Genomic DNA, 13,627 nt, shown 5'->3' on the forward strand with positions numbered 1-13,627 from the left:
ATTGATTATATTACGAGAGCTATAATGTATTGTAAATCCATTGATTATATTACGAGAGCTATAATTTTAAATCCATTAATTATATTACGAGAGCTATAATTTATTGTAAATCCATTGATTATATTACGAGAGCTATAATTTATTGTAAATCCATTGATTATATTACGAGAGCTATAATTTATTGTAAATCCATTGATTATATTACGAGAGCTATAATTTATTGTAAATCCATTGATTATATTACGAGAGCTATAATTTATTGTAAATCCATTGATTATATTACGAGAGCTATAATTTATTGTAAATCCATTGATTATATTACGAGAGCTATAATTTATTTTAAATCCATTGATTATATTACGAGAGCTATAATTTATTTTAAATCCATTGATTATATTACGAGAGCTATAATTTATTTTAAATCCATTGATTATATTACGAGAGCTATAATTTATTGTAAATCCCTTGATTATATTACGAGAGCTATAATTTATTGTAAATCCATTGATTATATTACGAGAGCTATAATTTATTGTAAATCCCTTGATTATATTACGAGAGCTATAATTTATTGTAAATCCATTGATTATATTACGAGAGCTATAATTTATTGTAAATCCCTTGATTATATTACGAGAGCTATAATTTATTGTAAATCCCTTGATTATATTACGAGAGCTATAATTTATTGTAAATCCATTGATTATATTACGAGAGATATAATTTATTTTAAACAGACACACACACAATATATATATATATATATATATATATATATATATATATATATATATATATATAGTTTAACTACACACTAGTGATCACCAGGGAAAAAGAATTTAAATCCGATATATCTAATCGATGAATACAGTACGCTTAATCATATAGTGGTCAACAGCAACGGCTCGAACCTCGCATTACGCATAAATTGACGACTTATAAAATTTCACTAATTATGGTTGAAGATTACGATAACAATATTTATTTGAAACTAGCAGCCCGCCCGGCGTTGCCCGGTCGTAAAATACGCATAAATATATCTTAAGTCATACAGAAACTGAGACATGTGCATGCGAGTATCATGTTTTTTTTTTCTTCAAAACAGTTCACTTCTTGTAAGTAAAAAAAAAAAAAAAAACTCTAGCTGAGATCGGAACCAAAACATAGACAGTGAGTCAAGTACGATAACCATTATGCCAGCTTAACGCAATCTTTAAAGTGTTTTCAAACATACTTATTTTTAACATAATGAATCTTTCATGTGAACTATTCATACATGCGCATTCGTGAAACAGTTTACAAGCAGGTAAAAATCCCCATGTACCAATTTTTCCACTTTTACCTCTTAGCAGCCCTTTTTTTCCTGATGAAACCCGATTAGTTTTCCACACGTCTGAATATCCTATATACCAAATGTCAAGTCTGTAGATCCAGAATCCGTTGAGCATATAGCTTGAGAATGTCCTCACACACGATCTCACTTTTATAAATGTTATTTTTGGCACTTTTGCATTATACATATATAGACAGCGGCAATTTTTTGTGCGTTTCACTAAATTCTCGTTAGGTGGCGCTTCTATCAAAGAACAAAGGGCGATAACTGGGAAATTCTTCGAAAACTTTATAATAAAATGGATGTAGATTCCTTAAATATGCGCGATATTGCATTGTTGACGTCGGAACTGCAGGAAACAATAGACTTTTTGCAGGCCAATAGATTGACTCTTCATCAGATGCTACAAAAAATTAAAACCATATTTTGTTACAGTGACGATTTTATTTCGATTCGAAAAATGTTTCTAAAAAAAATTGTTTTAATTCGAAAAATGTTTCATTTAAATTATTAAATTGTTCGAAAAAAAAACAATTTTACTTTGTAAATATCCAATGTTTCTTTAATTCGAAAACTATTTTATTATAAATTATATTTTCTTACGCAGACTTTTAAACAAACGTTTTTTACAATTATATAATGATACATTTCTATACAATGTTTTGGTGTTCACATATTTTTGTTCGGAAAAACAATCTTTTCTTTATTTGCTGTGGTCTTGACCAGGAAGAAATTGGAATTATTGTCTCCTAACAATGGCGCCGTCCGTATAATGCAAAAGTGCCTTATTTTTGTCTACTGACACTAGTATTTAATTGTTTACGCAATCTGGAGTGTAGGAAATAATTTTTCCTGGTTGAAGGATTCGAACCCAGTTCCAAAATCATCTTTGATTTTGCAGTCTAGTATTCAGCCCCTGAGTATGCTTTTTAGAAAGCAGAATATTGTCAGTTTTAAGTCTACATCAGAAACCACGAAATGCCGGTCACCAAACCTAACCTTTTAACATATTTTAAATATGTCGAGTCAAACTTAGACCATTGCTACATCTGGTCTATCCACACTGGACCAAGCAAAAATCTACCGTGGCTCCGAACAGCTTTTAAGGGATGTGGCGAGTTGGAAGTGAGAGGGGTTTTACTATGGGGTTGGTGTGGATGATGTCTGTCTGCGTGTTTGTTGGTCCTACCATGTGATAGTTCTAGCAGAGTGGGAGAGGGGTGTGATCGACTTGTCAATAAACGTTCTTCATTCCAAACCGGGCGTTATTTGGCTGCGCTTAATAAAGCCAGCATGCTGCTTTAATCCGGGTGGTATGTTATTGAATCTGCCGGGTAGCGTCAATACCGGGTATTAATGTCTTGTATCGTTGTTTCAGTTCGTATTTTCTGTATTTTACTCGACGTCTTTACCGCAACAAACGAATAAAGTCAGTGCGTTTCTAAAATTATGTGAATAAGTTATATATATTCAAGGGCATTCCTATAAAAGGCCTGACGATTATAGATATTTTGTGATGTGCATTTTCTTAGATAATTATGTGATTCTCCAGTTTCACCCCAATACTATCGCACACATCCCCACAGACTGTCCCCTAAGCGTGGTATGCTCCCATGCGGGCCTGAGGGATGTCTCGTACACTGCTCATTGATTGATACCGAAATAGCGACACAATGTGCTGATGATGATCGCATTATTTAAAATTGCTCGTAAAAAGAAAAATTAACAAAATGGCACAAATAATTTATGTATGTATGTGTAAGATTAAAAAAAATTTAATAGTACACCAAAATAATACGAAAATCCATGAAGTATTTTGTTTAACGGACTCTATTAGAGCGAAACCGCACGAAATAAGTCGATTAGTCGCACGATAAATGAAATGACCACCGAGATTATCGCTTCATGCCGTTAAACTTAGATGATTAAATGTGGTATCACGAAATTTTATTCGGGGAGACAACTTGTCAATCGGATTTGGGAGCAATGGCAAATATTTTTTTTACTATTATTTATTGTTTTCATCATTAAGTGAAGCAAAGTGAGCTAACTATTTTTAGTTTCGAATGTGAATAAAACCAGATAAAATTCTGAAATAACCTTTACAAATAGTTGACTCTTATTATAAGTATACAGGTCGGTAGATAAGTTAATTCTGCTCATTTTTTCATTCTCTTATAGAGAGGTCTTTTTTTTTTCTTATTTTTTATTTATTTATTTTTTTTTTTACTGAAAATTGTTTCGTTAAGTGATTATTTAGCGTCCTAAATGATTTATTTCAAAATGTTTTTTGTTTTATTCAATGGGAGTTGTCTCCTGTAGATAGTCCGCCTCTAAAAAAGCAGCACCTTGAAATCAATAGTAAAATTCCTTTTAAAACTAATGCTACCAGAGCAGGCTGTCTGCAGATCTCGGCTTCCTGACCTATAATTCACCAAACATTGTTTTTTCTTCGTTTTCCTTTGCAAAACTCAATCATGTTCTGCAAAACCTAAAACAATACGTTTCCGCTACAAAACCACCAAACCATACGCCATGAATAAATATATGAAAGTCTAAACAATTAGAAAATGACCAAATTCGACATAACGTAAATCCGAAAATGGTTGATACGCCGTAAAACGAAACAAACCAACCAAACTCGTTGAAGTTTAGGGTACAAATGGCTGTCGAATCATTAGGTCTGATTTGTATGTAATGACCCTTGGAAGCATCTCTAATCTTTATTATTGGTCACCACGTATCAAGGCTAGGAGTCACTCGAAGACAAGGATTGATGAGACGGGAAGATTATCAGCCGATAGATGAGGAATGTTATTGGAGTCCTAACATCGATCAAAACAATATGAACAGCGTTTGATTGGTTATTAAGCCACACCTTATCATCCCTTCCAAACACGCTGTCTTCCTTGAATCTCTTAAGCCACTCAAAACTGATGCTCGATTCATGTAAGATGGTCCAAAAGCAGTTTGAAGCATTCCAAATGTTTCTGTGACATTTTTTCCGAGTTTAACACAATTTTATTGCATATCGTTCTTCTACAGCGTCCTCAATCCAGATTGCATTACTGAAATTCATCAACTGTGAGAATCAGGATTTTGTAGGATGTATTCGAATTCCTGCTGTAGCTGTTCATTTGAACATGTAATCATTAAAACTGGTCAGTCATCTAATAAGATTTATAGCAATAACATACTGCGACAATTTTAAATGCCTGGACAAAAGTCTGGAAACTTATTGAAGACACATCGTATGAACAGCGTTTGATTGGTTATTAGGCGGTTTATGAAGAGAATTTAACATTGGATTTCAAGATGTAATCAGAAAAGGAAGCAGTTCTGCGATAATGTGTTCTACAGACGGGAAGTCGTAGTAAGAAAGTTTTATCTATGAAAATGCTATCTGCCGCTGGATGCATGAAGAGAGAAAGGAAAGGCTTTTTTTTTTCTGTTGAAAACGAAAGTAGCCAGAAAACAGCTGCAAACCTGGTTCACGGCAAAAAGGCGGGAGACAATATCCGTAAGCCCCATTAAGAAAGGGGGTGTATATAAAAATATTCAAATTTGATTTATCGGCGAGTGGTTGGAGTGTAACATTGGAATTGTCCGTTTTTCTTTTCCTTTTTCTTTTCTTTTTTTCTTTTTTTTTTTCTTTTTTTCTTTTTCTTTCTTTTCTTTTCTTTTCTTTTCTTTATTTTTCTTTCTTTTCTTTTTATTTTTCTTTATTTTTTCTTTTTCTTTATTTTTTCTTTTTCTTTCTTTTTTCTTTTTCTTTCTTTTTTTTTTATACGATCATGACTGCGATCGGCAAGCAAGATTGATTATTTACTCGTTTGACGATGTCTTTGCGCCAAAGCAGATGGACCCGCACAGAAGGAGACGCAGACCCCGACGCCAACGAACGGCAAATAAACAAGAAAACTGTACTTAAGCGTAGACGTGCAAGAAAAACAAACGAATCTTACAACAGAAGAACATGCTTACACGGACATGAAAGAAGCAAACAGGCATTCTTATCATGTAATAATGAAAACTGTTGTGAGAGGATCCTGATCGACCTAGGCGAGAAAATATTTATTTTTCCCTTCTCTGGTGAATTTTATAATCACTCAGTTTTTCTTTTTACAAAAGAAGTCACCACTTATAAAGGCCCGGAGGCCACTCGACGATAAGGGTTGATGAGTGTACGTTAGTCAATGGGACAATGTCGTAGTAATCGTTAATAGTGGGAATGTGGTAACTTGGATGACTTAAGACATCCTTCATGTCCATATCGTAGAAGTCGTTTAGAGGACAGTTTGTGAGGATGTGTGCGATAGTTTGTACGTTGGCGCCGCAAGGAATATGAGCGTCCTGTACATGGGCCCCAACTTGTGCAGGTTGTCTCCTGCTTGGATGACCTTCGTCCATGCACGGTTGAGTGCTACTTACTATTTCCAAGGGAGTTTAGAGTTTGCGAGGAGATTTTTCGGTACCGGAAGAATCTCGCTGTTGTTGTTTTAAACATACAATATACAAAAAGCAAGAAAGTTGATTCACTGTTGAACTTATTTTCAGTATTGTTTTAGGGACAACTGAGACTAAAGATAAGGCGAGAGAAATAGTTTTAAAAAATGGGTATAAAATCTTTTTTTAAAATCCTTTTATCTCACTGCCCTCCTCTCTCTCTCTCTCTCTCTCCCTCGTTACTCTTTGTCCCCTCTCTTTATCTCTTTCTTGCTAATCTTTCACGCTCTCTCTCTTTCCTCACTCTCTCTCCCCGCCCATCCACCTTCCTATCCATCCCTCTCTCTCTCTCTCTCTCTCTCTCTCTCTCTCTCTCTCTCTCTCTCTCTTTCTCTCTCTGACACGTGTTTGAATATAATGAAACAAATAAAAAAAAAAAGGTTGATGATTGGACTTGTGTCAGGGTCGTTTTTAGTACAACAATACGAATACGAAAGGTAATTTTCTTAGCCCTATGTGTTGATTTAGACCCTGTTAACCTCAAAGAAAGGAATGTCGTATAATTTATTTTCTAATAATCAGCTATGTAGTTAGTTTATTCAGAATCCGATGATGTAAAAGTTATAAATACATCTCGTGTAGTTTCTGACTTTTATCCGGAAAGAGAGATAAATTTACTATTGTTCTTTATATAATAGATTTATTTTTTATTTTTCTTTGCAGAAAGAAGCTATTCTTCAACCTCCTCTCCTGTTCAGCAACAACCGCCGCCGTCATCACCCACAACGATGGATATTCCAGAAAGTGTTCGTGACCAAAACAATGGCAACGACCTGGAAATGCAGAACTGCGGCCTTATCGCTAACAACAACAACAACAACAACGCTAAGACATGCAGCGCGAACGGTGCTGAAAAACCGCGAAAAAAGCGGTCACGTGCCGCCTTCTCGCACCTGCAAGTTTACGAACTGGAGACTCGTTTCAACCGGCAGCGCTACCTATCCGGCAACGAGAGATCGAACCTGGCACAGTATCTGAAACTGACCGAAACACAAGTGAAAATTTGGTTCCAGAACCGTCGGTACAAGACGAAGCGGAAACAACTCCAGGAAGAGAAGGACAAAAAAGCTGCTGTCAAAAAGGGTTCAATCAAGTTACTCGTGCAGGACGGCATGCGGATCTACAACCCTGAAGAGATACCCGCACCCCCTTTTATGTACCCGACCGTCAGAATACCCGGTGGTGTCAACGTCTTGTATTTTCCTGAAGAGGGCATGCTTCTGCCTAACGTAACGCCGCCAAATTTTTATCCCAACGAAACAGCGATAACCTTCCGGTAGCCATCTTGTCAACCCGTAATTTAAAAAAAAAGGATGCATAACTTAACCTTTTAATTGATGTAAATCTTCATTTTAATGGCCAAAGATGATAAAGAGCAAATGAGCATCACGCAAATGCTGTTGGAAAGGCATGAACCCGCATTTTCCCTATCAGATGTGTTCAATTCTTTGTATATTTCTGAATCACGTTGACTCGTGACATCTTTTTTAACGTATACCAAAAAACATTCAAATCCTCACGATTCTATTGCATTGTTTACACACAAATCCTGTTCGGAAAGCATGAACCTGTAATTCCCTATCAGATATGTGTTCATTACATCGTATATAATGAATTGTTTACAACAAATATTGCTTTGGCATTAAATAATTACAAAAGGTTAAAACGGACAAACGAAACCAAATCGAACTCCATCAAATCACATCAAACTAAGCTAAATTGAACCAAACTAAACTAAAACTAACGAAATCAGGCTGGACCCAACCAAGTCAAAACGAACAGAACCGAACCAACCTCAATCGAATCAAATGAAACTGAAGTAAACCAAACACAGAAAAAGGAAGACATGCCTTAATTAATTTCCGGCATCATTGAAATGACGTAATGTGAATATGGGAAATTTAAACAATTATTTAAACATTTTTTTTATGATGTACATTCATATAGAGGGGGTTGAGTATCGGTTATTTCGCCCCCCCCCACACACACACACTTGGAATCCAAATTTGGCATGGGGCATCTAATCATATTCACACTCTCCCCTTTTCTCACATTTCCCAGGACTAGAACTTAAACAAGAAGTTGAGCCCGGATCAACAACTAAAATAAAGTTGGAATATACTTTGTTATAATTCACAACTCATGTAGTAAACATATTCCAAACATTTTATTGAACGAAAGACAAAAATGTGGTTAACGTATTTATTTAGAATTGACAATTATGAAAAAAGGCGATGTATATTATAAAAACAGCGGGTTCAGGTCGGGGGAGAATTGGCGCCAGTGAGAGAAGGGTACAAAGTCCTAGCACTCCTTTTGAAGAAAAGCCTCGGTCTCTTTGGACTTGGGGGAGGGGGCGGGGCACAGTCATGCTGCCACACCCAGGGTCTGTCAGCGACCACTTCATTGCACCCGGGGATCAACACGCTCTTCACGCATCCAGGTACACTTTAGTGCTGACTTTCAATTCGAAGATGTGAGGTGGCACGATGTGGTCCTCACTTGAAACCACACCTTGGGCACGTCCCTGTTATTTGTGGCAATCCAGCGATGCAATTTGAGAGTGCTGGCAATGGTTATGTTGTCATAACTTGGATCGGTAGAGAGCATGAGTTGTACAGCGGCGCATCTCCGATCTCGCTCGTTGAACATTGTGCCACTTTCTAACATAATGGAAGGCTCCTATCGCTTTTGGGATTTCTACACAACTGACCAACTAGTAGATGGTCTGCAAAAAAAAAAAACAAAAAAAAAACGGAAATGGAATTAGTCTTTTTTATGGAGAAAATTTAATCGTTTCACACTGTATTATTGAGTCGCCGCTTATCAAGTCCAAAAGTTACTCGAGAAGGATTCCAATAAGATAAATTGTCAGCTGTGTGAGGGTGACTATCATAAAATGACTGATAAAGCTAAATCGAATGAATAAAATTCGATAACTTCTGAGGACAGTTTACGACAAGTATCTGTTGATATCAGATTCCAAGACAACCGTGTTGTATTATGCAGGGAAGCTATCATGCGGTAATGTTTTTACAGAATTTCGGACGTTTTTTTTTTTTTTTTTTTTTTTACATCTATAGTTTGATGTGGAACAAACTAAGAGTATCCTATGTTAAAATACATGTTTCTTGAGAAAGCTTGTGTTTATATTTGTCTGCTGTTCTATATTTTGCATAGATGATGTTTTATGGCGATGCTATGCGCTTTTCTTGTTAAATCCTAGTTAGAGTAATTACAAATATAAATCTTTCAAATTGCATACTCCTGTCTGTGATGTGCCTTGGAACTCCTTATAACTTTCTATTTTGACAATTTTTTAATTTTTTTTTTTATTGAAGAGACACAATAGTGACCAAATCTAAAAAAATATTCGTTGCAATACCATTAGTTAGAACTCATATTTTAACATATATAACAGTGAATTTTTTTATCTTTTTTATTTTTATTATTTATTTATTTATTTTTACTAGTGAGTAAATATCTGGAAAGGAAGAGGTTGAAAAGATCAGCAGCACACACCTTGATGAAAAGAGTACTGAGGATACCGAACTCCTAAGGAGTAATTATCATTCAAATTCTATAGAAAACCGGCGACCATTATTATGATGGTAAACAGCTGATGCGAGAACACCGAACGAATTACAATTCTTATGAAAAGTGTGGCAAGCAAAAAAATTAATCATAACTTTTGAAAAACTCCTAGTGAGTAAAAAAAACAAACAAAAAAAACTGTATATTGTCAAGGAGGATAGAAAGAGAGAGAGCATCAATTTGCCCTCCACTAGAAGCGTACATATACTATTAAAATCTTTGAGGGGTTAATTGCCACGCAAATTTCAGAGAAAAACTAATAATTCAATGGTAAACGGCTGTTGCTCTAATCCAAATTAATTTGCAGCTGTTATCAAAAGTGGCCGAACGTACTGGAAACCCGGTAGACGTGTTACTTGGTCTCCATGGAAAACCAGTGAACAATCACTGATACTGACTTCTATAACAAACCTCAGTGAGTTGCTATTGATGGTGATGACAATGAAGGAACATGGGGGAAGTGGAGGGGGCTTATTATCACCCAAAATCCCAAAGAAGACAAAGTTGTTGCAAGCGAGAAATCAACGGTAAGCAGCTGTTACGATAACGCACAATCATTTGCAATCCTCGTAGAAAGAGGAGGAGATTACTGGAAATCGGGAGACTTGTTGTCACTCAAACTCCAGGAAACACCACCGTTTATTATCACTCATGAACTATGCGAGTACGTACACGCATAATAATAATCATAATTATTATTATTGAATAAAATAAAACATTGATGTCCAAATAATTTATAGCTAATTTATCAATTTCTTGAGTTTGTCCAAGAATTCCCCATTTCCCTACGAAGAAGAAAGAGTACTATATTGAGTGCATACTTCCGCCAACGTTCATGTAAATCGGTCAGTTATATTTTCATGTCGACATTTCGATACTAGTGTGAATTGGGAAATAAGAACATATGGTCATTTCTGAAAATTCCAAGAAATCCATATATGGAAATTCAAATTCTATCAGCAGACGACAATACTTAAAATAAGAAAAACTGCTGGCATATATTTTTTTTTTAATTCATGAAATAAATAAATACCATTCACATAAATTTTTGTTTGTTTTTATTTATTTTTTTATTTGTTTTTGTTTGTTTTTATTTGGGGTGAATTGAAGTTTAACTAGACATAAATAATATCGCATAGTCACATAGGATATGGATTCGTCGACTTCAGCGTGGTGACAATGCGCGCTTTGTACTTTTTCTCGTATATAGATAAAAGAAATAATTTTTACAGGGGAATATTTTACGTTACACCGGCAAGGGAGATAATAAAAAGACAGCAATTTTTTTATTTTTTTATTTTTTTTATTTTTTTTTATCTGGAGATATAGCTGAGTGGTAAAGCATTCGACTACTTCTTGGGTGTACCTCACCATTTTATTTTATTTATTTTTCTTGTTAATGAGATACCATTTAAAATCGAAGCAAATCATTTCTTCGTTTACATATTTTAAAACTAAACATTAAATTAGAAGTGAGTTTTCTGGGGGCATTCATCGGCAAAGCCCAAATATCAGCTGACGCGATATTGTAAACAAACACATTCGGAATTTAAACATTACCATTATTTTATTTTTTATTTATTTTGTGCGAATTAGTCTACCAGGAAATTTATTCCTCGTAGTACATAACCAATAGAGAATTGCATATGTATTATTATAGAATCAATCTGAATAAATTAAAATATCATGTTTAAGCGTATTGTACGAGCGAGCTTCCATAGATTATAGTTTTCTTTTATGAGAAAAGTCTCTCACCACTTAGGCCAAAGCAACTCGAGGATAAGAGTCAATGAGATTGGATGGTTGTCAGTTGTAAGATGAAGAACATTATGAGAGGATTGAGTATGATTCATGGTGTGGTACTATATCTCAGTGCCACGGTTGTCAACACACTCTTCAGCATGATCGGGTGGTGATTTGGCCATAAGCGTAGGGATACACAGAAATGCAGCCCAGAATTCCCTTGCCTTTTATCGGCCTCTTTTTCGTCCAGACGGCATGGGATAAGCACACATACTTCTGTCTCTCCGTAAACGAGAGGGGCCACCCCCCCTCAACACTAGTTAAGCATAGTTAGTTTAATTTTGAAGATTATTAAGCGTAAATTGTTTTGTAATATATATTAAAATAGTTAATCGTAATATATGAGAAACATAATTGTGTCGTGTTGTGTGTTTTCTTGTGTCTGCCATAAAAATGTCTCCATTAAACAACGAAGCGGTCCGGAGGACGAAGGAAGATTCCGACCAGAATGCCACCGGGGAGAAGAGGTCATCTTGATATAACGAAGAAGCCACACAACCGCATCCAACATCTCGGGTATGCTTTTCTTCTTGATACACAGACCCTAATGACTGGCCTATCTTCACATCTTTACGTGACCGTTTCTAAGACATTTAGTGTAACACGTGAGGGCGGTCACATGCCAGTGACCAACTGATCGTGTTATAAATGTTGCCGTTAGACGAAAGATTGACTCTTAAAAATAGTCCACGGCATAACCAAAAATAATAGCCACCGACATCTCGACCCGTTTTTGTTGATGTTTCGATATGCTTATCTTTAGATATCATTTATTCCGCCGGGGAAGCGATAGTACCATGAACCAAGTTTGAATATTGTATGGACCGTTCCTTACAGAAACCCCTTGATATTGGGTTTGAAAACGACTCTTTTAACCTGCAATAAAGCAGTCCCGTGATAATGTGTTCCACAGAGGGTAGGTCTTGTGAAGAATCTCAAAGACTGTATGTACTAACAGACGCCCCGAGGTTACCCGGTCTTAAAATACGCTTAAATATGATATTTTAATTCATGCAGATTACATATTTATTATGTAGCAAATACACTATTGATTATTATATTGTACCCAATATATAGTAATAATTAAAAAAAATAAGACCTGGGTGCCATCAATTAGAATCGAAACCGACGCATTTAGTGTTTTAGCCTTAGTCGTTAACGTTTGAGCTATCATCAGATCGACAAGGAAACGTTAAAATATACCCGACTTTAGCATATGTGAGTGTATATTTGCGCATGCGTACAATTATATCTGCCAAGTTCCATTCTTTTTTCAATTTTGACATCGTAGTGGTTATTTTACCGGCTAAAAATTAAATCGAATTTGTTCCACAGGTCCAAATCTCCTATATATCAAGATTCAAATCTGTAGACCAAAAATAACAGGAGTTTAGTCATTGTCATTAGTCATTTATGATATTGTCAGTCTATCTCACGGCAAAAAGATAGACAGACAATGTTATATATACTAGCGAATGCATCCGTCGTTGACTGGGTTCAAAAACAGCCTACAGAAAATGGACTCTGATTTATGAAAGTATGATAGCTTATGAAAAGGAAGGATTGCAAAGAGATAGCTTCGAATTCGGGGGTATCAAAACCAAAGCAAAATATGATGAAAGTAAAAATAAAATAGATAACCCCCATAATTTATTATACCATACCTGTTCACACTGAAACACTTATCACAATATTCTGTAGATCTATATTAAAAAAAACCGTGTTAAACTTTGTAGCAGATTTCAATCCTATGGAGGTCAGGCGCGAACGAACACCCCATAATTTTATTATACCATATTTCTTCAAACTGAAACATAATTATCAAAGTATACTTACGCAGATAGATATGAAAAGTATTTATTAAAATGTGTGCCTATTTCTATTCTATGGAGGCCAGGCGCAAACGCAGACCCCACAATTGTATTATACTATCCCTATTTAAGTTAAAACATACTTATCAAAGTATTCTTATGTACATCTATATCAAAAACACTTGTAAACGTTTTTTTAATTTTTTATTTCCATACTTTGTGGACCAGGCGCGTACGCAGACCCCACAATTTTAATGAATCATCGTTATGCCAGATCAAACATATCCATTCCTGTGTCTCGATACATCTATCATTATATGTGATCAGTTTTCTATAATAGTCAACCATATAGGAGCCTATTCGTGCCCAGACACACACACACAGACGTTCAGCTTTATATTATATTATAGTATATTATATTATAGTATATTATATATATATATAAAAAGAGATTAAATTCGATACAAATTTCACAAAATTAGAGATATCTAAATTTTCACGGAGGGCATACGCAACCTTTTTATCTTAGATTCAATTGAACTAAATATAATCCACGTAAAGACCCTTTATGCCTAATAAC

At 35.2% G+C, this 13,627-nt stretch overlaps 1 protein-coding gene across 1 annotated transcript in view; it reads left to right on the forward strand.

Annotated features, from left to right (window-relative positions):
* Positions 1 to 10,438, forward strand: part of LOC145246165 (uncharacterized) — a 49,460-nt gene extending 39,022 nt beyond the window's left edge. The window contains exon 2 of the mRNA XM_080108033.1: positions 6,503 to 10,438. Within this exon, the coding sequence (XP_079964159.1) occupies positions 6,503 to 7,119 (617 nt within the window). The 3' untranslated portion in view covers positions 7,120 to 10,438. The remainder of the gene's footprint in view (positions 1 to 6,502) is intronic.
* Positions 10,439 to 13,627: the final 3,189 nt, after the last annotated feature.

The sequence above is a fragment of the Euprymna scolopes genome, chromosome 23, assembly GCF_053919585.1.
Source record: "Euprymna scolopes isolate OS-2025 chromosome 23, ASM5391958v1, whole genome shotgun sequence".
In the NCBI taxonomy this organism is placed as follows: domain Eukaryota; kingdom Metazoa; phylum Mollusca; class Cephalopoda; order Sepiida; family Sepiolidae; genus Euprymna; species Euprymna scolopes.